The 26,275-nt window shown below is 51.6% G+C and overlaps 1 protein-coding gene across 3 annotated transcripts in view; it reads right to left on the bottom strand.

Moving 5' to 3' along the window:
- Nucleotides 1–4,499: 4,499 nt before the first annotated feature.
- Nucleotides 4,500–26,275, bottom strand: part of ITGB4 (integrin subunit beta 4) — a 62,163-nt gene continuing 40,387 nt past the window's right edge. The window contains exons 25-43 of one of the 3 annotated variants that reach the window (XM_078610879.1): nt 25,853–26,001; nt 24,680–24,859; nt 23,872–24,020; nt 22,819–23,023; nt 21,985–22,326; nt 21,182–21,321; nt 20,376–20,556; nt 19,640–19,777; nt 19,060–19,242; nt 18,333–18,494; nt 17,695–17,862; nt 16,308–16,463; nt 15,148–15,243; nt 13,257–13,424; nt 12,243–12,431; nt 11,498–11,653; nt 10,792–10,962; nt 10,107–10,241; nt 4,500–8,188 (exon numbers count right to left, since the gene is read on the bottom strand). In XM_078610879.1, the coding sequence (XP_078467005.1) occupies nt 8,073–8,188; nt 10,107–10,241; nt 10,792–10,962; nt 11,498–11,653; nt 12,243–12,431; nt 13,257–13,424; nt 15,148–15,243; nt 16,308–16,463; nt 17,695–17,862; nt 18,333–18,494; nt 19,060–19,242; nt 19,640–19,777; nt 20,376–20,556; nt 21,182–21,321; nt 21,985–22,326; nt 22,819–23,023; nt 23,872–24,020; nt 24,680–24,859; nt 25,853–26,001 (3,184 nt within the window). In that variant the 3' untranslated portion in view covers nt 4,500–8,072. The remainder of the gene's footprint in view (nt 8,189–10,106; nt 10,242–10,791; nt 10,963–11,497; nt 11,654–12,242; nt 12,432–13,256; nt 13,425–15,147; nt 15,244–16,307; nt 16,464–17,694; nt 17,863–18,332; nt 18,495–19,059; nt 19,243–19,639; nt 19,778–20,375; nt 20,557–21,181; nt 21,322–21,984; nt 22,327–22,818; nt 23,024–23,871; nt 24,021–24,679; nt 24,860–25,852; nt 26,002–26,275) is intronic. The other 2 variants (XM_078610880.1, XM_078610881.1) reach the window with 2 other exon arrangements.

Here is a 26,275-nt window from a genome sequence, read left to right on the forward strand (position 1 = left end):
ACCCGGATCGCCGACTACCGGGGTGGTCACGGCGCCACCTGGTGGCCGGGGCCCGCACTGCGGCAGCTGCGGCTGCTGCCGCCAGACTCAAGCCCCACCTCCCTCCCCTTCCATGTTGACATGTAGGGGTTGTCTTGAGTTGGGGGTGAGATCGCGTAAATATATAAACGTGTACTCTTTGGTTCTTTCGGTAAAGTCACGTAGGTGAAAATAAAAATAATAATTAAAAAAGTGAAAATAACTCAATTAAATCACGACGTTTCGGGCGCAACACAACGTGACTTTACTGAAAGAACCAAAACTTCAAATCTAAAATATAAACGTGTGTCGTTAAGCCCGCCACCACCCGACACGGACAATTAGTAAGGGTTGTCACGTAAACAGAACGTGCCAATGTCATGTGTGGTTTTTGACCATAGTTCACCATGTTGGTGAATTGGGAGCGGGGGGGTGAAATCAGGGTAACCCAGAACTAGTTCAGATGCCAATTACCAGTGATGTTAGTCGTGGCCAGGAATCAAACTCATGTAGCCTGGTGCTTAGTGTAGCGTGCCACCATCCCACCCCTAAATAAATAATAGAACTATGCTAAAAGTATGATGAGTTATAGAAAATGAAACAGTGATGAGACTAATTGTCTCAATATCAAGATTTCAAACTCTGGTCGAGATGAGGCCATTAAAGTGAGGAGCACTTTGTGGTAAGTCAACAGTGATCCTCATGCAGGTGGATTCGTACCTGCCATAGAAATGTGGAATTTCCACCACCAGCAAAGCTGATCAACATTTTGACTTAAGTATTATTCACACACTGCGGATGTAATTCAGTGCATGTTCAATGTGCAGCCTCGCTGTTTCTGTGGCCATCTCCTGACAATGTAAAGAGACAGAACAGCAAATGTGCAGTGCCGGATTATCCTCGTAGCACAAGTAGCTACATGTGTAGTAGCTACTACTACATATGTAGTAGCTACGGGCCCCGCATTTTCAAGGGCCCCGCGCTTAAATGCTATCAAGCTATCAATTCCGGTTCAGTGATTCTGCACTTGCTCTATTACTATAGTACTATACTGCCTTCAACTTTTATGAACGACGACTGGGTGTTTAAGGTTAGCGATTTGTCTTATTATCTGGCTGTATAGCAAATGAAAAAATACAATTACTTTACTATGCAAGTAAAACATGTGTGTTTAAATATGTATGTGTTTTTATATTTAGGGCCCCTTTATAACATCATGCTACAAGCCCCGCACTAGCTTAATCCGGCACTGCAAAGGTGTGAGTGTAAATGAGCTCCACCGGGAAAAAAAAATCAAGAGAGGGAGACTGGCAAGAGCGTGGGAAGACCCTATCGATGTAAGGATATTACATGGACAATGGTTTTCACATTTTCCGGCACAAAAACCGTTGAAGAGTTTGAGAGATAAAAAAATGACCTCGTTATACATTGCAAAGCGCCCGGTGAAGGCCGATCTTCAAATCCGACATAGAACAGCAGAATACGCCAAGCCACTCACTCGGCGTTGGAGCCATTAAGTCGAGCGAGTCAAATGGTTTATCGCCGAGCGCGTTTCCGCCCAAAGACGACGAGAGATGTCTAACAACATTCTGGAATCGCCGTGCGCAATCTCTGCCGTATTCGCCAGTGGAGAGAGGTCGGAGTACGACTCCAGCCACACCCTGGAATGCCACCACACCCACTGCGACAATGCTGCGTGATACAGTATTCACACATACACACACACATACAAAGATGCCAGATAATTGCATTGAGTCGTGCTGACATTTAAAGGCCCTTCAAGAGACGAGTGACAAAGTTCACACACGAAATCAAACCTTAAACGCCGCACCCCTCGCAACTGTTCCAGCCTTTGCCACGTCGCCAGGCCATGCTGCTGCTTGCTGTGTTGTCACCACAGCCGTGTGTGTGTGAGAGATACGACGAATTAGCTCCGCTTCACTTGGGTGGATTCATGTTTGTACAAACACAATGATCGTGGGGTTCCTTCTACAGTATCCTGGGTGGCACGTTCAAAAATGCAAGCTCGTATACAATAAATCTCAGAAAGTCCATAATACGTAGGTTCTCGCGACCAATATCACCCATAACAGGTGGACTTCTCCACAAATCTGGCTGTCGCCTGATGAAGCTGGTTGTAATTACTGGCGAAACGTCGTACTCAAATTGTAAATGGTGTGGCTTGGCTCTCCAACACACAACCGGTGTGTTGTACTAGTATACTACTCTACACTATACACTACACTACTATACACTACACTATACACTACACACTAATGCTGTACTCGTGACGAATTGGCATGTTCTCTTTACGTGACAACCCTTACTAGTTGGCTGTGTGGGGTGGTGGTGGGTTTTAACGACACATTTATATATTTACGCGATCGAATCCCCCCAAAAAACCTCTATTATGGATGGTATTGGTCGCGAAAGCCTACGTGTTAAACAAAACACAAACGACCACACCACTGAGATATTGAGTGATAGTTTGGCATGTTGGAAATGCTCACAGTGAGGATGTAATATAAATATAAATAACCCATCTTGGCCGCAAGTCAGGTGGATATGCAGCAATCCCTGAGGCGTCACATACCATTGTGGACAGGAAGGTTCACAGACAAGACGTTGACCTGTACTGTGTTCATGGCGAGCGGGAAATGTCTCCATTCTACCTCTCCTGCTGTAACCCAAAGCTTATCATCCCACCTGTATTGATTGCCTCCGTCGCTCGCCAACGTTTTTTATAATTTGCTTCATCTCTCCCCGTTCTCGTCCCTATATTATGTAAGCCTTATCGTCTAGATTAACAAGTTGTGTCTACCGCCAAAACGCTGATGGCACGTGGGGCGTTGCGACATCGCAAAGCCCTGCAAAGCGTCTTCGTAAAATGTAGTCCTTTATGTAAGTGTCACGTTCATGTTCTGTAAATAAACGAGTGAACGGCATATACAATGTGACGCAACGGAACACAGACAGGCAAAGAAAGTGTAGTAATGCGTAACATATTACTTTAGTGAAAAGTTTTATGCCACATATCCGATAGCCATAATAACTGGCGCTTTGAGTTGCGGTCATGGCAGCGCGTTTCAAATTTAAACTTTTGTCAATTCGAGTTGGCCGTGAATTTAGGCCACGTCCTGAATTCTCTGGGCCTAATTTTACATCATGGGCTGCACTGAATTCCAGACATCAGGATTCAGGCCACGCATATCAATTAAATACGTCTATATATTAAAATTAACATTTAACGTTACATATTTAATTAGATCAGCAACACTGATTATCCTAGTAGCAAAAGTAACTACTTATGCTACGGACCCCGCACTTTCAAGGTTAAGTGATTTTGCACTTGCTCTATTACTATAGTACTATACTGCCTTCAACTTTTATGAACGACTGGGTGTTTAAGCTTAGCGATTTGTCGTATTTGGCTGTATAGCAAATGAAAAAATACAATTACTTTACTGTGCAAGTAACATTTTTACGTGTTTTAATATTTGTGATTTTTAAATATTATGGCCCCTTTATAACATATGCTGCAGGCCCCGCACTAGCTTAATCCTGCACTGCTTTTACTTGCAGATATATTTTGAACTTAACTTTTTTCCTCCCCATATTAGGCCCACTACGCTATACAGCTCTTTTTCAGAAGCGACCTGCCCATAAATGATAGCCCAATGAAGTGGCTTATCACGTGGACATGTTTAGCAGCTAAATACTCTAAACGCGTCTTTCTAAATGTGGAGGGAAATGGTGGGAGGGCTTGGAGAAGAATCCACACGACCACGGAGAGGAGATGCAAACTGCAAATATACAGCAGGCGCCAGGGTTGGGTTTGGGTTTGAACCCACGACCTCCTGTATACCAGGCGAGGTAATTAATATCTCACCACCACATGTATGAAAGTGTGCCGGGAATCATGCGCGCTTGCATATCGCTGTGTTCCGGATTCATTTCTCGTAGCACGGTGGATAAACTTCTCCGTCCGCAGTTCTATTACAATTTTATTTTAAATATACAGCAGCAGGCGTCAGGGTCGGGATCAAACCCACGACCTCCTGTATACCAGGCGAGGTAGTTAACATCTCTCGCCACCGCGGCACTTGACTGGAAAGTACATCTGGGAAGACCTGCCCATTCTTACATCGTGACTCCAGCAACCGAGCACATCACGAAAACATCACACCTTGTGTTTTGGGAAACTCAAATTCTGGAAAAAATTGAGGCAGCTCGGTCCAAATAGTGTTGGCTGTGCCAGGCAAACATCGTGACAGTCAAGCGTGTAAAGTAACATTTATAGAAGAAGAATGTCACATGTTGGATATCCCCCCGCCCCCTTCCATGGTGCAGTGATATTGACAAATGTATTGCTGGTTCTTCTTATTTGTGTTTTGTGCACCACTATAACAAAAAAAATCATTTATTGTTGCCAAATTCTGCAAGTTCTAAATAGGGTTTAAAATCGCTCGGAAAGCACCATGTTCTTTTGAAAACGTTTATTTGTTTTTTTCCTTTACAACTTAAAAAATATTTCAAGCTTTTCTTTTGCAAATTGTAAAATGATTTTTTTTAAAGCATTAATACAGTAGTACCTTACCTTTAGGAATGCACAATATTTCAGAAATGTAATTTTAAACAAAAAAACCGTTATGTATTACAGTAAAAAAAACATGCCAGTTTGCAGTAACACCAGTAAGTTTAACACAAATACAACACGATCGAAAGCAAGTGCATTTTGGGTAAAACAAGAATCGGGAGGACTTGACCAGCCCAATGAAAACTTTGACATTTTGCCAGTCTTTTTTTACTACTACTACTACGGTGCGACGACTACTCCAGTAAATGACATCCACTGCTGCCCTGTGAGCCATAGGAGAACGAAAAAATACACCACCATTGTACCATATGAAATGCTGGTATAAAAAAAGCATGGAACTGCAGCCCCTTGATGTGTGTCACAGATAAACGCGTCGAAGGACAGGCGACCGAGGAGCACAGCGAATATCAACTACAGAAAAAAAAACTGCGTTGTAGTGACCACAAAACGGAATAGCAGTACTGTAATGGGCATCTCAACATACAATAACACACAGGTAAAGATGCGGCCCTGCGATTATCGGCTCATACACCACTGCTGGCTGAAGGACGTCCACTACAAGAAGGTTGAGAGGCCCTCTCGATGGTATTTTGGCCTAGTCTTCCAATGCTGGCCAGACGTCTTGCAAGAGGTGGGCGTACCCACACTTTGACCTGCCCATCGCCTGTGGCGTCACCCGTTTATACTGCTCGGTGGACAGAGGCGAGGGGGATTTAATAGACTCGCTTCATTGTTTCACTTGCCACGCCAGGAGATCGAACCGGCAAAGCCCCCGATTGCAAATCGAGTGTGATAACCATGACACAACGGTAGCATTCTGGCGTACAATAATACTATGCGCTATCAGCTCTTGGTGCCAATAACACACATAATACTTGCTGTGTACTTTAGTTCCATTACACTTTGGATTTCCTTGCCCTTGATGTGAAAACGCAGATAATAGCCCACAGCACTTGAACGAAAAGTTCACAGCACTCATTGGTCAAGGCACTCATCTTGAGACCGAGATACAGGATTCAAAGCGTGTCCTCGTTTAGGCCCAAGCTACCGTCGCCACCCTCGAATTTAACAAAATATGGACAGAGATTGCATACAACAGTGGCGTGCTTCAGTCGTATATCGAACGCTTAGAGAAATGGAACATTGGCGCTTAGAAAAATCACACAAAGTTGTTTTGGGAGCCAAGAGGGTGCTGAGGGCGATCCATCCGAAACGTGCTCTGTCATTGCCAAGCATGGATGGGTGGCAACTGTAGCCTCAACATCTCGTCTTGTTTCACAATAAAGAAAAAATATATATCATCCACACGCCTCAACTACGGAACATCCGTGCAGGCCACGTCATGTTCCAGCGGGTGTCTTGTAATGAAACACTAACTGCTACTTGAAAGCGAAGCAGCAACACGAACTCGAGCTATTTTGTGTTGCTTATATCTGAGTTAAAAGCCATCGGCTTAATTATACCCGATAGAGAAAAGGTCCATGTCATAATTATCAGGCGAAAGTGAACAAATTGCTGATGGGGTTGTTTTTGTTGCTAAATTTGTACAGTTCCTTAACATTTTTACATCAATAAACGACCACTTCTGGAAATCAGGGCTTTTGTGTCCTTGTGTTGAGGTGAATGGAATCTATGCATCCTGCCAAACTGTTACTCCAAGGCAAGGTTTATCATCATCATCATCATGAATTATTCCAAATCATGTATTAAAGAATGTAAAGCAAAGAGCTTCACGGAGGGGCCTAACATTGACGGTGCTGGGATCGGTGATGGTGAATGCCGTATGACTATTGCAAGAGGGAAGAAACGACTACAGTCTGCAGGAATTCGTGGCCACGACCACGCATCGTGTTCACAAATGAGGAATGTGATGCTCTGTAGAATAAAGGATAAACAAGAGTAAGGACTGGCACAGGGCGTGTGTGTCATTGAGATAATTCCTCACAAAAACAGCCTTTCGACACGGTCTACGTGGGCGAGTATCCCAACACCGCACAAACAATATCTGAGGCAAGATCTTTTGGTTCAAGAGTGCAGTACACGATGATTGGCAGAGGTTTGTGTTATTGTCTTGCTGTTAAATGCAGTTAACTTACAAACCCAGCCGTTATCATGTCGATGCCAATGGGGCATTTTGTAACCGTCAAATTACAGGGGGTAACATGTCGGGTTCCAAGTATGAGGCACGCGCTCACGTTGTTCAACAAACTCGCGCGGTTACAAATGTAGTTTGTAAACAACTTGACCAGGTCTCTCTCCTGCGTGAGTTAACAGGCTCGTGACATCTACCCATGCCGTTCACAGTGTTGATTTCTCAAGGGCAGCCATGAGCCACACCAAGCCCCATTCGGAAATAGTGACCCAATGAGGTGTCAGTATTTCTTTGCAAATTGTACAAGTAGTAAGAGTATGAAGCTTTCGTACCATTATGTACGCTTCTTAAGCTCTTGAAGTAACACATATTGTTCCAAGAATATTATATATATAGAAATGTATTATTGATTTCTGGACCTAATTATGAGTGCTATGCATTTTCCACAATGTTTGTTTGGCACTAGAATTACATTAAAAAGTAAAAACTTGGTGAACTACAAAGCCATTTCATAATGAGCGTTCTTCACAAAGGCACTAAAGGTTTGTAAAATATTCAATTAGGTCTCACAGGCAAGGCGCAGCATGCAAACCTATGAAATGTCGTCTTGTTCTCACGAATAATTCGCCACGGATGGTAGCGGAGGGCTTTTTGAAGCAGCAATGAAAATGCTGTGGAATTAACCGCGTGCCCTGTCGGGCCCTGTCCTGCGTCCGCCTCTCATGTGCACGCTGCTGTCACACACAGGGGCCCTGTCAGCCCACGACGACCACCGCTCACGTAAAGTGCACACAAGCCTACGAGAAGCACAGCCAAGCGAACCTCTAGTGTAAGCCCTCAGACAGCTACTGTAGAACTTGCATTTTGTAACGTCTATGGAAAACAAGGCATCGTTAGTAAGACTCGATTATTTGTTCGCTAAAATTCCATAAATGTTATATTTACTTTTAAAAAACGCGATAAAATAACGTAAAAACCCCAACAAAAAAACGGAAAAGAACAAGCAAATATTAAAGAAAATATAAGAACTTGTATGGGTCGAAAACCCGCATGCATGAAACAATAACTACCGCTGTACTGCATTCGCGTCATTATCAACAATTACCGCGCACTGGAAACAAGAGGACTTGGCTTTTTGACATCTGAAAAATATCAAACACCAACACGGAGGCACAAAGATACACACGGGCCGACGCTGCTATTCAATTATTGTAGATGCAAGCTCATTTCAGCCAGTGCTGGCGTGCATGAATGAGGAAGGGATGTGCGTGTGAGTGTGCGTGCGTGTGAGTGTGCGTGCGTGCGTGTGAGTGTGCGTGCGTGCGTGCGTGCGTCGGGAGTTCAGGGGTCGTCAGTGTTCGCCCCCTAGAACCTCATTTCCCCCTGCTTGGACACGGTGCCCGAGTCCATTTTGGTTGTCTTGGTGACGGTGGTGACCTTCTTTGTGATGATGCCTGTCTGACCCACCATCTGCGTTACACCTGCGGCCAGGAACAGAGAACAGAAGTCATTACGTGTCACACCACGAGCAGTGCTCGCCACAAATGAATCACCACGCCTTGCCGGTCTCGTCAAGGAACGGCGGCGGCTTTTGGCTGCTGCCATCGAACAAAGACGGCGGTCACCGCATCGCGCGGCGCTTTCAGATGCGCTTCTGCGGCCGTCTGGAACGCTCTTCCCTTCCGATATTAGGCAGCCACTGGCGCGATGCACTTTTAAATCATCATCATCATCTCGATTGACAACTCATTTCTTTAGACCTGCTTTCTGTGTTTAGTTTGTTGTCCTTCCCCCAACACCATCGATTATCACGGTTGGCTACGTACGGTGCGAAAGAAGTTCAACATACGTACGTATGTGTGTTTGCTTGGTGCTTCCTGTTCATTTCCACAATTGACCCAGGCATCCGAGTGGTAGCTCCAACCTCCTAATATTTCACGATTTTACCATCGCTGCCACCCACCTCCTCTCGCTGTCAGCTGTTGTGCGATATTGTATAAATCAGCGATGTGTATGTTGTATTAAGGGTGTTGGCTATGTGTGTTGTGTTGCATGTATTGGTCGGTCGTGTTGTTTGTTGTCAGCTACGTGTGTTATAGTTTGGCCTGGCTGTGTCTGCCGTATCGTCAGTGTTCGCCATGTGTATGTTACACTGTGTGGTTTTGGCCGTGTGAGGAGTAGGGGTGCCGTGGTTAGCGCGCTGCGCTACGAACCCGGCGACCCGACTTCGATTCCTGCTCACGCCAACACCAGTTACAATTATCTGAACTGGTCCTGGGCCTCTCCTAGGTCGACTCAGCCTTAAAACGAGTACCAGACACGGTGTGAAAACATCGCGACGAGGGAGACAAAGGTGGCCGGGCGTGGTGCTGGCCATCAACATCCTAGTGTGCTGTGTTGGCCTTCATAGGTTGTCACTAACAGCACTTGCCCCAAAAGTTTGTCAAGGCTATATGGGGGATCTTTGTCTTTGTTGACTGTGTACATCATGAAGCATGTGGGGTTTGGCTACGTGTGTTGTGTTGTATTGTGTGGGTAGGCTAAATGTGTGCCCCAAGTTCAGTCTGTTCTCCTATAACACCGCGCGTTGTTCTCGTGATGCGAATTGGATGCAACGCGATTGAGTGAACGGAACTACGACGCGCCAATAGGAGTAAGCGGCCGTGCGGCTGCCTCGGTGTAGCATCATCGCACAGGGCGGGATGCTGCTGGATGCTTCTCGATGCTACACACGCACCTCAGTCTTTATTCAGCCTGCGTACGCACCGCACGTGTTAGTGCAGACCGTGCTTTACCCCGATATAATATACTAGCTTTACTACCTGGCTTCGCCCGCGACTTGGATTCACCACACCCGGCCGCCTTTGTCTCCCCAGTGGTGATGTTCATACACCACACCAGTTACTCGTTTGATGCTGAGTCGATTTAGGGGAGGCCCAGGACCGGTTTAAATAATCGTCACCGGTGGTGGCCGTGAGCGGGAATCGAACTCGGGTCGCCAGGTTCATAGCGCAGCGCGCTAACCGCTACACTACAATGCGTTACCCTTCCGCATGCGCCGGTCACATGACAGATGTGACGTCACAGCTCACTTGCCATGCAAAATATATGCATTATTGCGCCCCCCCTCCCCCAAATGTTTTTTACCAAAGTAATTTATTTTTATTTTTGCATGGTGTACAGTCTGGAAAGTACCCACATGGCAAATTTCAAGTTGGCTGCATGTCGGGAAGTACGCTAAACATTTTGAACAGACACACATATTCACAAATTTCCCTTTTTTATATAGATGACTTATTATAACGGCGAATTTTCCATAAAGTGGTGCTCTTCAGGAGGGCAACTGCCACCGTTACAGGCGAACAGACTGCACTGGTCAGTGCCGCGTGTGCCTCGTACCCATGATTCCTTGCATCATGTCCCCAGGGAAGTCGAACACCTCGCTCTGCATGCTGCTGGACTGGGACACAAACTGCTGGGAGGAAGCAGGGTGCATCATCACGTCCATCCCGCCGGAGAAGTCCTGCTGGAAACCTGAACACACGAAAGAACGCGTGACTCGCCACCACTTCTTAACTAACTCCTGTGGGGGTCTGCCTTCCTGGATCTTATTTCACCACTCATTCCTGTCCTGGTCCATCTCCACGTCCACTCCACAGTAACTTCACATTCCGGTTCACCACTTGTGAACCTCCTCTTTCTAGACTTGCCCTCTCAGTCTTCGCCCCGATGCTTCCAAATAGTTCATCGCAATACTTCCGTTGCGGTCTTCCTCACTTCTTACAACGTGTCCCCCCCCCCCTAACCATCGGAGTTGATATGTTTTCAGTTTGTCTCTGAGATGGGCGGTACTACTCTGGCCTTCATTTCTGACCTGATCGAGTCTTGTAATCCCACGCAGATTCACAACATCTCTCTATTCCTCCCTGGTTTTTAGTAGACAACACACATGTACATACTCATGCTTGCTATGGCGTATGTGCATGCATGTGAGCGTGCAACGTGAACGAGCGAGCGTGTCAAAGCGAGTGAGCGTGCGTGTCAAAGCGAGTGTGTTTTGCGCGCGTGGGCTGCCGAGCAGTACCGTTCTGAGACTCGATGGTGATGATGCCCTCTCTCTCGGGCCCGTAGCCCTGGCTCGTCTTGGTCTTCACTTTGAACTTGTAGGGCACGTTCTCCAGGAGGTCATTCACCACCAGGCTCGTCTCATCCTGGTCGTCGATGGTGAAGATGCGTGGCTCGCCCACGCTGCCCGCTGATAACATAAATACACAGATAAAGATACCCCGTGTGTATCGTACATAGACTGTTTTGAGCGAGCGCGTTTAATCAGCGCCTATGGAGGGCAGCACGGTGCACCAGGGGGTGCTGTGGCCAGCACAATGCCTGGATACACATTTTTTCGCCTCCCAGTGTCGATGTTTACACACCGCACCAAGTACTCAATTAAGGCTGAGTCAACCTCGGAGAGAATCAGGATCGGTTGAGATAATTCGCCACTGATGTTGGCCGTGAGAGCTCACAAACGCACAAACGCGCACTCCGAGCGACAGGTGCTGCGTTGGAGATGCAGACTGGAGATGGATGAAATGAGCAGCTCAAGGGGGCAGACGCGACGTGGATTTTACATCGGAAGGCCGGGAGAGGCGGTGAAGCCTTCATTCAAGCAGCGGACGAACGACGGCGAGGGCGACAATGGCGAACGCGAGCGACGGTGCCGGGCGTGCGTGAATGCAAAACGCGCGAATGCAGCGTGGGCAATGAACGGCGAGCGTCGAGGCTTCACCGACCGATGGGGTGGACGGGCTCGCAGGACACCACGTAGCCCTGGATGGGGCCCTGGGGCTTCATCGGCTTCTCCCACTTGAGCTGCAGCGAGGACGGGGTGAGCGCCGTGAACACCAGCGGGCCCGGTGCGTTGGGCGTGCTCAGCGTGAACGGTGAGCCTGTACGCATCCACGCACGCACGCACGCACGCACGTGGTGCACGTGCAAAACATTGTTGGTCATCATTTATTTCCACGTCCCCCTCACTCCCAATTTTTTTTTTTATTTCAATCGCGCTATCGGCATTGTGTCGTGAGATGTTTGTGTGTTGTGTTTTTTAATTTTTTCGATTTTTCTGGGCAGATGATTGTCCCGTTTAGCCGACTGCCGGGCTACTTTACAAGGGAGGTCCGTGGTGCGTTAGCACGGCAGTAGCAATAACAACACAAACACCAAAACGTCAGTATCCTGTAAATTGCACAATTAACAGACTAGGTATTTAACGGTCATGAATTAAACACAAAGGAAAAAAAAACTGTGCAAATATAATATGAGAGCAAGAAGTGCCAGCAAAGTTAGGGTCAGGTGCAAGTAAGCTCTGTGTTTTGGTCTAACAGTGACATATGAACATACGCGATTTAAAAAAGGAACAGTGCAAACATGTCAGAGTGACAAGGTACCTTTACACAGGTGAGCTCACCTGTCAGGTGAGCTGACCTACAAGGTGAGCTAACCTGTGCGGTGAGTCGATACGTGAGGCCGGCCTACCTGGAATGGGGATGTGCGGGCTCGCCGGGTTGACCTGCGACTCGATGGTGATGACGCCCTCGCGCTCCGGGCCCCAACCCTTGTCGCTGCACGCCATCACCTTGAAGAGGTACGCCTCGTTGGGCAGCAGCTGGTCCACCGTGACGGTCACCTGGTTGGGATCGGCGATCTCCACGTTCCGCGGGGAGCCTGCAAAATAAATTAGAAATTTTACTTTTAATTTTAATTTTACCAGCTTAGGCCCCACTGAGCCATACGGCTCTTTTTCAGAAGCGACCTGGTCATCACAAATGATAGCCCAATGAGGTGGCTTATCGCGTGCAAATTGATAGCAGCCAAATACTCTAAACGCACGTCGATTCTAAATGTGGGTGGGCAAATCCACACGGCCACGGGGAGAACATGCAAATGCCAGATATACAGCAGGCGTTCAGGGCCTGGATCGACTCAAAATACCAATTTTCTTTTTGTCCTAAATGTGGCTGGTCGTTATGTCTCTTAGCCACGTCTAGAAATGATTGTGATGATGATGTCCCAACACTCACGACGCTAACGGTGGGGACACCCGTGCCGTTAGTCTGCCTCAATCGTGGAACTGCTCTTGTACTAGGTTATCTACGTACGTATGTATGTTGAACTTCTTTCTCACCGTACATAGCCAACCGCGCTAGTCGGAGGTGGGGCTGAAAGGACAACAAACTAAACACAAAAACTGTTTGAAAGAATTGAGTCTTCCATCTATGTGAGTCTGTGGGTCGCTGTGTGAGTCTATGGGTCTCTATGCGTGTATGTTGAACTTCTTTCGCACCGTACGTTGCCAACCGCGCCAATCGGAAGTGCGGGGAAAAAGAGGACAACAAACTAAGCACAAAATAAACCAGCCCTACAGAAATGAGTTTTGAATCTCGATTTGAAAGTGGATTGCTCCCAGTGAGGTTCATAAAACAACATGGCCGTCGCCGACCGCCGTGGTGAGCTTGCAGAGAGGGCGGTGTCGCCGGTGCGGGTGCCCACCTCCCGAGAGGGACTGGTACGTCACGCGGTAGCCCATCACTTGGGTGTCGCTCTGCGGCTTCTGCCAGTTGACGCGGAGGGACGTGGGGCCCGTGGCCGAGAAGACGAGGCGGCCGGGAGCCTCGGGGATTCCGGGCGTGCCCAGAATGGCGGGGCTGCGGGGAGAGGCTGCGGCACCGGGAAGAAAGAGGAACACACAAAAGACAAAGATCCCCCGTCTAGCCTGAACAGACTGTTGGGGCAAGTGCTGTTAGTGAGCACCTATGAAAGGCCGGCACGGCACACGAGGGGGTGGGTGGCGAGCACCACTCACGGCCACCTTCGCCTCCTAGTAGCGACGTTAATGTGCCCTCGAAAGAGTGTTCGCTGCATGTCAATCGAACTTCATTCTCACAGGTGGACTAAACCAAATGAAGTTCTAAATCAAATGTGACACGATGCTCTGTGCAGCCATTGGTGACCAGGATCAGACCATCAAATCACTGCAACTTGAGCACCCAATTTAATCGCAGGTGGTTGAAACGCAGATTTGGTCCCAGAATCTCATCGGTGGTGACTCAAGTGTCTCTGAACCCTGGGGTGACCTGTCCACCCCATGCACTGGAACTTTACACACGCACACAAGGCTTTAGAAGCATTGTCTCACGTTGTGCTCAATCCAATGTGATACACATTACTTATCACCAAGCCCACACAAGCTCCCCATACCGCCGTGTTCACAGTCGCGCATTGATTGGTGGTGACCTTTGTGACAAAATAAAGATCCTGCGATTGTGCAATTAGAAATGTCAGCACAGCAATACATTATGACTCTTCACCTAAATGGCCCATTAAATTATTATGAGCACCGCATGTGCCAAGAGAAGCCTCGCGTGTTGATTAACTCGCGTAACGAACATGAGGTTATACATCAGAATTGATTGGCATCTAAAGAAGACCCCATTTGGCAAGAGTTTAGAGTCTGAAACGTGTCCGTCAACTAGGTGCGGAACGATGCATCGATTCTTCGATGAATTCCCGGTGTTTAAGATTAATCTATGAATATTCATTTTTAAGATACGTGCTCTGAATTTCACGTGTTCAAATCTGTGCTGTGCAATTCTGGTAAGCAGCATGTGACGCAGGTTAACACCGCCCCTGCAGCCGCAGTGTGACAGAATAATCAAACGATAGCGACGATTCATTGTATCGCTGGGGGCGACAAATCATTCCACACTGACATTTAAGGACCCAGCCATTAAGTATTAAATTAATTAATGAATTAATTAGTTTAAAAGCGATGCATTTTATATTATGCAAAAACAAGCAGAAGCAGAACTGTTTATCACGTAGGCTTTCACGACCAATATCATCCATAATACAGGTTTGTTTGGGTTAGACTACTAATTGGAGGTGTCGGGTGGTGCCGGGTTTAACGACACATTGATATTTAAGCGATCTAACCCAAAAAAACCTGTATTATAGTTAATCGAGTTAGTCACGCTCATTATGCTTCTCAACTGACTCATGGAATTGTTATTATCGCTACGTTACGCAAAAGCATGTTAGCAAAAATGAAGACGGTCATCGGAGAAAAAAAGAAATCATTCGCAAGGGGCGGTGCTGATTTGCGAAGCGTACAAAAGTGGAGTCCTGCAATGCAAAAGCGCGGTCAGCTAAAGCCGTCAGGGGACGATGTCGGGTCTCCCTCCGCCATGACAAAGCCACCAAAGCTCTCGCTCATCCGGGCTGAAAGGCAAAGTGTGACCGTCGTCATTCCGCCAGCACTCCCTCACCGCTGTCAAAATCATCGTACGGCTTGATTACGCAGCAGCGAAGCGTCTCGGGGGAAAGGGGAAGGAGCAGGGGGGGGGAGGGGGGTTGGTTGGTGGGATGGGGGCAGAGGACGTACGCTGCAGGGCTAAGTCCAGCTGGTGCAGCACCTCCTGCGCCTCCTCCGACTGCGTGCGGTTGCGCGAGCCGGTCATCGACACGCCCGCCCCGTGGCCTGCCGGGGTGCAAACGCAAAGCACGTTGAGCTCCCGTGAACCCTCGCGACCTCCCAGGCGCCGCGGTCACCTTCGCAAACGCCGCCGCAAAGCTCGCTCGGAGTGGAGGAGGTGGGGGGGGGGTCGATTAACGGGAGCTCCGTGTGGGGTGGGGGGTGGGGGGCGGACGGACGTTGTAGGGGGCATCGTGTGAGGGCGCACGAGCGCCTGGGAGGTGAGACCGTCGGGAGGGACGTCAAAGTCTGGCACTCACTCCCCCCAGGCGCCCGTGCTGTTGACTACCCGCCCCCCTTTGAAGGCCACACTTGCCAATCTCCAATATGCTCCTCTGCCCATCACTGACGGCCTCAACAGCACCTCGATATGGAGTCGCATTTCGATATTGAATATATTATACATCATGAAGATACATTTTATTGCGTCGCACAACGCGGCCAGCGTTAAGGGAATTTGGCCAAACATTCCAATGCAGGGGCCTCCTGAATCATAGACTTGAGACTTTTTTCTCCGTGCGTCAAGGGAACGACTCTTATTGGGGGGAGCGGTGGCACAGTAGTTAGAGCACTGCGTGATGAAGCCAGCAACCTGAGTTCGATTCCCAGCCACGGCTAACATCAGCGGTGAGTGCTATCTGAACCGATCCTGCTTCCACCGCCCACCACACCACTCAGCCCTCACCAATGCGTACTGACGGTGAAGTATGGTCAAACAACCCCCTTGACCGACACGACGTCGCGAGGCCTTCAACAGGTTACCTCTCTATACTACCTTCACATATGCTTTGCATTACCCCGGTCGTTACCCCAGAAACAAATAAACAGTTGACCGTACACACCATCGACAATTTGGACAATCGGTAGAAAATTTCATTCACACGGGCAGATTTCTGATTTAGGAAGCAAATGCAAGAATCACTTTTGCAATCGTATTCCACCACCCCTTGATTTTCATTCAATTGCGTTTCACTTGCGGATCCCCCGGCAAAATCTGCCAAAATCCAGCGATTGGGCCCCCGATTGGTCGGCGCAATTAGGCCCGGCGGTGCCGTGTCGGAGTCGACTACTCGTCTGCTGCAGGCTGTGGTAGGACACCGCTGACTCGTGCAGCACAGTGGACACTTGGCTAGCCGATGTCTCCATGACGACGCTCCCTAGCTCCCGCGCGTCCAGATCGTCGTAGCTCGAGGCTCCGCGCTGGCTCCAAGTGCCGGTCGTGAAATCTGACCGAGTCGCATTCGCCGTTCGGTCAAAGCAGGATTATTTATTCTCCCGCAAGAGACTCCCACCGTGCACTGTGTATGGGCCCACACGTCGGTTCATTCACAGACCATGGGAATGTAATACGGTGTTCCCTCGTTAGTCGCGAACTTGCTATCCGCGATTTTGGCTATCCACGAAAAGCATCTGGAACGCTACACGACCGCATTTATAAAAAAAAAGTCTTTACTACTTAAATATTTGTTATTTATTAAATGCACGTGCATTTTAACTTTTTTGTGTTATGATAATTTGCATATATTTAATAGCTTTTTTACATATTTCTTTAAGGTAATTCGTTGAAAAGATTTTCACAGGCCGATATCATTATCCACAAAATTAGCTCTTCACAAGCATCTCCAGAACGGACCCCTTTCGAATAACGAGGGAACACTGTACACAAGGTGACTACAAAGGTATCATCCGTCAATAAAGAGTTATTATCAAACAGCAGGTCGAGCGGTGAGGTGGATAAAATGATACACACATTGCATGGGCTGGGCCGTGTGAAGAGTCCACCATTTTATCACGGGCGTTTCACCCCTCTAAACCTCCACACGTCAATCGTGGACGACTCGGTGACGTGCGACTGCCTCGCACTCGAGAAGCAACGAGGTTGCAGCGTTCAACGTCGGATGTCGCGCAACACACCAAGAAGAGAGTAAGGTTGCGTGCAATCAAGGAAGCAGCACCGTTTCGTTTCTGCTCAACCACTCTGGCCGTCCTTGCCCCCCCTCAATAGAGGAGGGGCCCAGGCCTACTCAAAGGCGTTTGGGGAGGCCTGGGAGCAAAATGTCAGATGAGGACCCCCCCCCCCCCCCCAAGGCTTCTTTAGGCCTCTGTAAGGCTCCCACAGACCTGAGGCCTGGGATTAACGCCCAACCTGCGAGCCCCCATCCCGAGGCCCGGAGGAAGGCCAGCATTGGGCGACGTGTCGGTTTGCCGCCCGTCTTGTACGCTGTGCGTAGCGGATCGTCCTATGCTTGAGGCAGCTGTTGTTCTTCGAGATCTTCCCGGGGACATTGTGGAACAGCAACACGATCACTCAAGACAACGACTGTTACGTGTGAGTCTCTCCTCATCCAATGCGGTAAACATATCCCTCTTCTTTTCACGACAACGTCCCGAAACTTTGTGCCCCTCTCTGAAATCCGAGCGCGTCGCTCGCTCACCCGCCCGCCGGCCCCGACTCACCCCAGCCGTAGGCGTCACCGAGCGTTGAGGAGCCACCGTGCGTGCTCCGCGTGAGCGTGTGCATGTGCTGCGAGCCGCCCGACATGCCCGGCAGCTCCAGCGTGCCCAGCATGGTCTGGTGTTGGTGGCTCTGGTGGATCGTCGTGCTCGTGGTCATCGAACTGCCGCCTGTTGGCACGCGGGGAGGAGGCGGAACGCGCGGCGAGTTTGGGCGACGTTGCCGGCCACGCCGACGTGAAGGGGTCGGGGAGAGACACGGCGGAGGCGGTGGTCCCGTGGCGTAGAGGTCAGAGCACCTGGGTTCAAATCCCAATTGTGCCGTCGGCATTGTGTCAAGAGATGGCGGTTGGCGCGCTGCACGACCGAAAATTCGGCGACCCGAGTTCGATTCCCGCTCACGGCCAACACCGGTGACGGTTACCTGAACCGGTCCTGGGCTTCCCCGAGGTCGACCCAGCCTCAAATGAGTACCCGGTGCGGTGTGTAAACATCGTCACTAGGGAGACAAAGGTGACCAGGCGTGGCGCTGGCCACCCACCCCCTCGTGTGCCGTGCCGGCCTTCATTGGTGCTCACTAACAGCACTTACCCCAACGGTCTGTTAAGGCTACACGGGGGATCTTTGCCTTTGTCACTCACCTGTCTGGCCCTGCTTCGAGGGCAGCGTATGGTAGCTGTAGGAGTCGTCGGAGGTGCTGGGCAGCGCCTTGCCGCCGCCCTCCATGGCGCCGTACATGTAGAAGCCCGCGTAGTCGTCGGGGCCCTGGGCGTCCACGATGGGCACGTCCGGGATGATGGGGACTGCGGGGGGGGGGGGGGGGGCAGAGCACGCGGTCATTCGGTGCAGAGGGGGGCAGTGCGGGGGGACAGGGGAACAGGGGGTGCAGGTGGGCGATGGGGTGGAGGGGGGGAGGGTGGGTGGGCTAGCTACCCCTTCACCGGGGATGCGTGAGCAAAGAGACTTTAGCAAGGGGGCCACATTGTTCAGTCGAGTCGATGTTTGAAATCCTCAGAGCTGCAATTTAGTCACATCGAGTGCGGAACCTGAGAATCAACGCACAGTCTCGGTGAGCGCCAGGGTCTCCACGTGAGTCTGTGGATCTCTGCACGGTAAAAGTCGTCGCCGGTGACCGGGCTGACACCGTTTAACTCACTGCGCTTGAGAACCCGGCTTAATCCCAACCCCCACACCCTCCACCACTAGGCAGACTGCAGTGGGGTGTGGCACGTCGGGTGAACAAGAGACTCTACAATGGCAGCCACGTCGCCCGTCGCCTTCATTGCCACCCCACGGCAACATCAACGCGCGTCGCCGCCGCCGCGGCGTTCCCACGCAAGCGAGCCGCTGGCCCCGGGGCTCACTCACTGGAGAGGGGCCGCGTGGACTGGTTGGCGATGTTCAAGGTGGACTCGCGGGGCGGCCCCCAGCCGGCGCTGTTGCGCGCCCGCACCAGGTAGCGGTACGGCACCATGGGCCGCAGGTTCTCGATGAGCATCACGCGCCGCTTGTTGCCCTGCACCTCCACGCGCTTGGTCTGCCCGATGGAGCCTGTGACAACAGACGACCGTGCTGCTGATAGTGCTGCTGCTATGAAACGTTATCCACACTGCTGTGCGCTGTCGAATGTGCGGTGTGCACTACTACCGGATATGCTTTGCGCTATGGACTGTGCACGAAGGGACTACGCAATATGCATCGTGCTATACGTTACACACTATGTGTGATGTGACATGATGCAATATGCATTGTGTAATGTGCAATATGCGCTACGCACTACATGCACTATCCACCATCCACTCTGCACCACGTGCTCCGTCCTATACACTGTCTGCTATGTACTGCGCAGCGTGTGCCGACGCACCACATGATACGCCGCAGCGTGCCCCGTGCGCTCTGCGGTGTTGCGGCTGGCGGGGGGAGGGGGGGCAGTGGGGGGGGGGCTCACGTCCGTCCTCGCTGATGGGCGTGTACGACGCCTCGTAGCCCGTGATGAGGCCGTTGGTCTCGGGCGGCTCCCCCCAGCTCAGCTGCAGCGTGGTGGCCGACACGATGGTGAAGGCCAGGCGGCCCGGCTCACCGGGAACTGCACGCGCACGCGGGTGGCACACACGTGCGTTTTACACGTGCGTTTGTACACGTGCCAAGGTCAAGATATTTCCCACCTCCCCGTCCCCCCCTCGTGTAGCCTGAACAGACTTTTTTGGAGCAAGTGCTGTTGGCGGGCGCCCATGAAGGACAGAGCGGCACACAAGGGGGTGGGTGGGCAGCATCACGCACGACCGCCTTTGTCTCCCCAGTTTTAGTGCTTTTTTTAGCACACCGTCCCAGGTACTCATTTGAGGCCGAGTCGACCTAGGGGAGGCCAAGGACCGGTTCAGATAATCGTCACCGGTGTTGGCCGTGAGCGGGAACCGAACTCGGGTCACCAGATTTGTAGCGCAGCACACACACACATATCAGAATCAGAATCTTTATTTATTCTGGAGGGAGGAATCTGATGAGCTATGAAGCTCTTTTTCTCAGATGTCCAGTGGGGGCGGGTCAGCAAATTACTTGCCCAAACACACTCGCACGCACACACAAACTGTACATACATACATACACATATATCAGATGGAACTGGTAACATATCCCACGGATCTCACAGATCAGCTGACCACCGGGTCCACGGGCAGCCTCACCTTCCTCAAGCGTGCGGCAGGTCACCACTTCTGACGCGGGCCCCAGGCCGCGTGGGGTGATGGCGTAGACGCACATCAGGTAGTCGCAGTACGCGTAGAGGCTCGTGAGCTGCACCTCCGTCGTCTTGGTCTCTACCAGCTGCCCGTCGCCCTCGTCCTCCCCGTCGATCCAGTAGCGAACCTGCGCGGCCACCGAGTCAGAGCGTGACGCTCCTGCGCGTTGTCGGAGCGGATCTCTCGCGTTCGCTCGCGAACGGCGCGCGGTACAACGCGATGAGACGTCGGAGGGATGGCCATCGTCATCACCATCGTCGTCGTCATCGCGATCCATGGGCAGGTAGCCGCGTAGGTGTCCACTGCACATTTTGTCATTTGTTTCCACCGTACGTATCCAACCGTGCCGCCTCCTCCAGTCACAAGCCTCGAGCATCTCGGGCAGCAGGTGGATGGGTCAGGCTTGTGATGGATTTAGTTTCATGCAATTTTGTATGCAGCTTTTTACTGCTCATGCCAATTGACTAAACGAGATGGAACAGATGAGACAATGCATTGTGGGAAATAACGTAGGCGGTATAGTACTATAGTGATAGAGCAAGTGCAGAATCACTGAACCGGAATTGACAGCTTGAAAGCATTTAGCGTGGGGCCCTTGAAAGTGCAGGACCCGTATCATATGCTACTTTTGCTACACGGATAATCTGGCACTTGTATGTACTGTACGTTGAACTTCTTTCGTACCATACATAGAAAACCCTGATAATCGGAGGGGAAGGACAACAAGCTACACACAAACAGCAGTTCCGCACCTTGTATCCGTTAACGGTGGCTCCGGGCGGTGGCGTCCAGTTGATGCGGATCGTTTTCCCATTCAGAGCCTCGGCCTGCACGTCCCCCGGGCCGGACATGTCCATGTGTGACTTCTGCATGCTGTCCGGCACGATGACTTCTGCGGCACACGCGCCCAGCGCACAGCTCAGTGCCCGCCCAGCGCAAACACAGCATCCGGCGCTGAGATTTCACAGCAACAACCGCTGGGCACAAAACCTGCTCTGTGTAACAACCTGGTCAATGTAACGACGGTCCTGTCCAACGTAGCCTTGCACAACAACACCTGGCTTGTACAACACCAGTCCAATGTAACACTTAGCTTGTACAATACCTGGCCTACACAACTCGCTGCGGTGGCGAGATGCTATCGCCCTCCCCTGGTATGCAGGAGTCCGTGGGTTCCATCCCGACCCTGACGCCTGTATATTTCGAGTTTCCATGTTGTCCCCGTGGTCGCGTGGATTTTGCTCTGGATCCTCTGGTTTTTCCCTCCACATTTAGAATCAACGTGCGTTTAGCGTTTCTGGCTGCTATAAATGTCCACGTGATAAGCCACTTCGTTGAACTCTCCTTTGTGAAAACCAGGTCGCTTCTGAAAAACAGCTACATAGCTCAGTGGGCCTTACCTGAAAAAAGAAAAAAGAGCTACCTGGCCTGCACAATAAAGCACGACCCGGACAGTTCCCCGCCGGGCCTGCCCAACACGACCACGACCGCCACACGCGGCCCATAACGAGTGCCGGGCGGCGGTCCCCAAAACCCCGGAGCGCGCTCCGCTCACCTTGTCCGTGCGCGCTGACGGTGACCACGGTCTCCTTGCGCTGGCCCAGCGCCACGCCGCCCGACGGCTCGTACATCACCACCTGGAAGTTGTCGTCGCGCGTCGGGTCGACGGGCTGGCGGTACGGGATGGTGATGCTCTTTTGGATCTCGCCGTCGGGCATCGCCAGCTCGCCCGACATGTTCTGGTAGGCGGAGGGGCGCGACGGCAGCGAGGGCAGCGTCTTCCACTTGACGCGCACGTCGCCGTCGTGGCCGCGCGTGCGCACCACCGGCACGTGGATCTCCGCCTGGCCCTGCTTGTGCACCTGCGAGGTCTTGGAGAACTCCAGCAGGCCGGGGTCTGTGCGGGACGCGGGGAGGTAAGGTCGGGCGGTCGCGCGGCTTGCCTCCGCCGTCCCGCTGCTGCGGTGCTAGAAACATAGGCCGCCGCCGCCGCTGCTGCCACCTTAACTATAGAACAGCCAAGGCTGCTTGTCACGTGTCACCTACTTGTTGGGGGACTCTGCATTATCTCGGTGTGGTCCAGGACTGGTTTTGTTGTTGTTTTGGCTGCCTTGCCCAATCTCGAGAAATCGGACTCTGTTAACTAAATAATTATTAATATTTTGTTAATTTATTACCGTTTTCTCTATTTTTGCACTCGTTTTTCTTTTGCATTGTTTGCTGTTGTAACCTTGTTGACCCGCGCCCTACTGGACATTTATTAAAAAAGAGCTTCACAGCTCCTCGGATTCCCCCTCCTCCTCCTGCGGCCTAAAGTAAAGATCGCCGATTCCGAGCCTGGCTTGAGTCTCCCAAGCGAGCGGTGAAATACCGAGTGAACCCCGCTCACCGCGGTCATCCAGGAGCGTGATGATGGAGCGCTTGTAGCGGCCGATGCGGGCGCCCAGCTTGGGGTCGAAGAGCTCCACCTCGAACTGGCGCGGCTGGGCGTAGAGCTGGGATGGAGAACTGCGTGCCGGCAGGATCGGAATGGAGATCTCCTTGTCCTTCTCCGTCGGAGTGAACTTGAGCACTCCCTCCGTGGGCTCGTAGTCCTGAGCACGCCGCGCCCAAGCGACCGAAGCGAGGCGGGGGGGGAGGTAGGGAGGGGGTCGTCACGAGTCATACGTGGCCCGGAGTGGAATCGAGCCGGTGGGCGCGCGCTGTCCTGTGGCCTGCGTGAACCTTCCCCGTTGTCTGAGAATAAAATTTAATCCTCAGCTCTGCGCCAGTCTCCCAGCCGGAGGGTTGCCACTTTTCCGCCCAGCCGAGTAGCCGCCTACCTCCACAGTACCACTCTTCTGTATTAAATACAACGCAACAAATTCTAATAATGTGCCCGTTCGTCAGTCTACCGCTCCCACACACACACACACACCTACCGGACTATGGGGTGCACGATCAGATGCTTTGAAAAACATGTGGGGGGAAAAGTTGCGTGTCTCATAATCTTGAGAATAACGTCCTTGCAGCACCCTCTCCCCTATTCCGGCAATGTGATGAGACACTCTTGATGAAGTGTCCCGGTTGTTCATAGCACAGTGGTGCGAGCGAGCGAGCGGCGGGGAGCGGTGGCGCAGCAGTTCGCGCGCTGCGTTACTGAACCCGGTGACCCGAGTTTGATTCCCGCTCACGGCCAACACCGGTGACAATAATCTGAAACGTTCATGGGCTTCCCCTAGGTCTACCGAGCCTCAAATGTGTAACATGGTGTGGTGTGTAGTAAACATTGCCACTGGGGAGACAAAGGCGGCCGGGCATGGTGCTGGCTACCCATCCCCTGGTGTGCCTCATAGGTGCTGCTACTCCTTAACAGCACTTGCCCCAACAGTCTGTTAAGGTTATACGGTGGGGGGCTGGGGTGGTGGGGGGAGATCTTTGTGTGAGCGTGCAAGGGCCGCACCTGCCGGGCGATGGCCGAGAGGTCGTGGGTCTGGTACTTGATCTGGGCAGGACTCTCCTCCAGGATGTTGCGGTCCACAGGCACCACCACCTTGGAGACGGCATTTCGGATGGTGTACGCCGGCTGCACGAAGCTCACGATGCTCTTGGCTGCAGCCACGAGGCGCGACGGTGGGAAGAGGGAAACGGGTGACGCGACGGCTCTTAGAGACGTCGTCGTTGGCGTTCGACGTTGGGCTAGGAACGCCGAGCTAGTCTGTGCTGCTCTACGGTTGCCTGCGTGGAGAGTGGGATAGGCTTTGCCCAATTGTGGCCGGCTGGCTGAATGAACTTAAGAAAGAAACGTCGGTGATAAAAGAATTGGAATTTTTGTAATAATTTTACGTCCCTTATTGTCAATTTGTGCTTTCAGAGGCGACCTGGCCACACGTGATGATAGCTCATCGAAGTGACTGACGTCATTATCATCATCACCACCACACGTGGGAATTTACAGAAGCAGCCAAATCATCTAAACGGGTGCTGATCATAAATGTGGTGAGCGAGCACACGCAAACTCCAAACATACACCACGGGCATCGTCAGGGTCCGGCGTCCAACCGATGACCTCCTGCGCACCGGGCGAGGGAGACGACATCCCCTGCGCCACCACGTGCCGGATTGGTCGTAGGGACCAGCCCAATCGTATTGGGCCACACCAGCCAATGGGCGTTGGCGGAGACTCGAGCACAATGCAGTGAGGAGTGCTTTGGCGCAACGGCGACGAGACCACCGCCCACCCCCCCCCCCCCGACCGTTGCGGCTCGCACCCATGTCCTTGATGATGGTGATGTGCACGTTGCGGCGCGTGATGCGTGCCAGCCCCTCGGGGACGCTCGTGGCCTCCACCAGCAGCTTCTTCTCCATGTCGTCCTCCTCCTTGACGAAGAGCGGCACGCGCACGTCCTGCACGTCCACGCCCTCCTGGTACTCCACCTCGCCGTGGGCGTCTGCACGGGACAGCGTCGCGCCGCGCCGTCAAAGACGCGTCGGGTAAGTTCACGGTGCGTGCGTGTGCGTACGCATGTACGTGCGTTGAACTGAGTCTTCAATCTAGAGTGTTCAATCGATGTGTGGGTCTCTATGTGAGCCTATGGGACGCCGTGTGAGTCTATCGGTCTCTATGCACGTATGTCGAACTTCTTTTGCACCGTACATAGTCAACCGCGCTAAACGGAAGTGTGGGGGGGGGGGGGAACACAAAAAGGCATTTCTAAAAAAATAAGTTCTCAATCGAGATGATTTAAAAGTGCATAGCTCCAGTGGCTTCCTAATATTAACACCGCGCTGGGCTCAATGTCACAGTGGTTTCACGCTCAATGAAATTCATTTGTTCTTTCTTCTAAGTTATGTCAGACCACGTGAGAGACTGTTCAGACCAAACGCCTCTTTTTCAAGAGACTTTGCCTGCCTAAACAATTCACAGACGTCCCATTTTGATTTAAAGCTTTCGTGACTGCAGGGATTCATATTCTTGGTTCTTTCGGTAAAGTCACGTAGAAGGGAAATAATAAGTACGGTCGAATGACTTTACCGAAAGAACCAAGAATATAGACGTCCCATTGTTTATTTGAAATGGACTTCCCATTGCCCTTCGTATGCACGCATCGTGGTACTCCGACATGCTCGCAGACCAAGAGGCACAACATTGGGCGGCCCTACGCCAGAGAGCTGAGCCAATCAGCATCAAGAACCGGCAACACCTGCATCAGCAGCAGCAGCGCTACATAAAGGAGAGCGAAATCGAGCTGCCCACCTCAGTTCCTGGAGAAGCTCAGCAGCACGTGGGGCGAAACGACGTCGGACATCGTGCCGAGCATCACGCAGCGATACACAACGCCCGAAAAACACATCGGAGAGCCATTCAGCGCGGACCTATACGGCTCTCGTCCGCCGGGGTATTTTGTTTGCCGTGGAGGCGGCCACGCGTGCGGGGGTCTCACCGCGGTCGGTGGCCACGGTGTAGAAGCCCGGCACGACGGGCACCTTGCTGAAGGCGCCCAGGTTCACCTGCTTCTCCGTGGTCTCCATGATCTCCCGGAGGGCCGATCGCGGCGCCGGCAGCACCGTGTCCACCACCACGTTCCTGTCCCTGCGCCGAGAGAGGTTCGCGACGGCGCCGGTGGGGGAGAGACGGAACGAGTCATCGGAGAGAAAGAGAGACGGGACCCAGGGACGACACGCGGGAAGAAGGAGAGGGTTCAGATATCGCCCGCCGCTGACGTTAGTTGTAGCCGGGAATCGGACTCGGGCCTTCGAATTCGTAGCATGGCGTGCAAACCACTGCTGAACCGCTGGAACCCCCAAGGAAAACTCTAGCACCTACGATTAGCATGGTTGGCTACGTACAGCGCGAAAGACGTTCA

Source organism: Lampetra planeri, chromosome 35 (genome assembly GCF_965212315.1).
Source record: "Lampetra planeri chromosome 35, kcLamPlan1.2.h2, whole genome shotgun sequence".
In the NCBI taxonomy this organism is placed as follows: domain Eukaryota; kingdom Metazoa; phylum Chordata; class Hyperoartia; order Petromyzontiformes; family Petromyzontidae; genus Lampetra; species Lampetra planeri.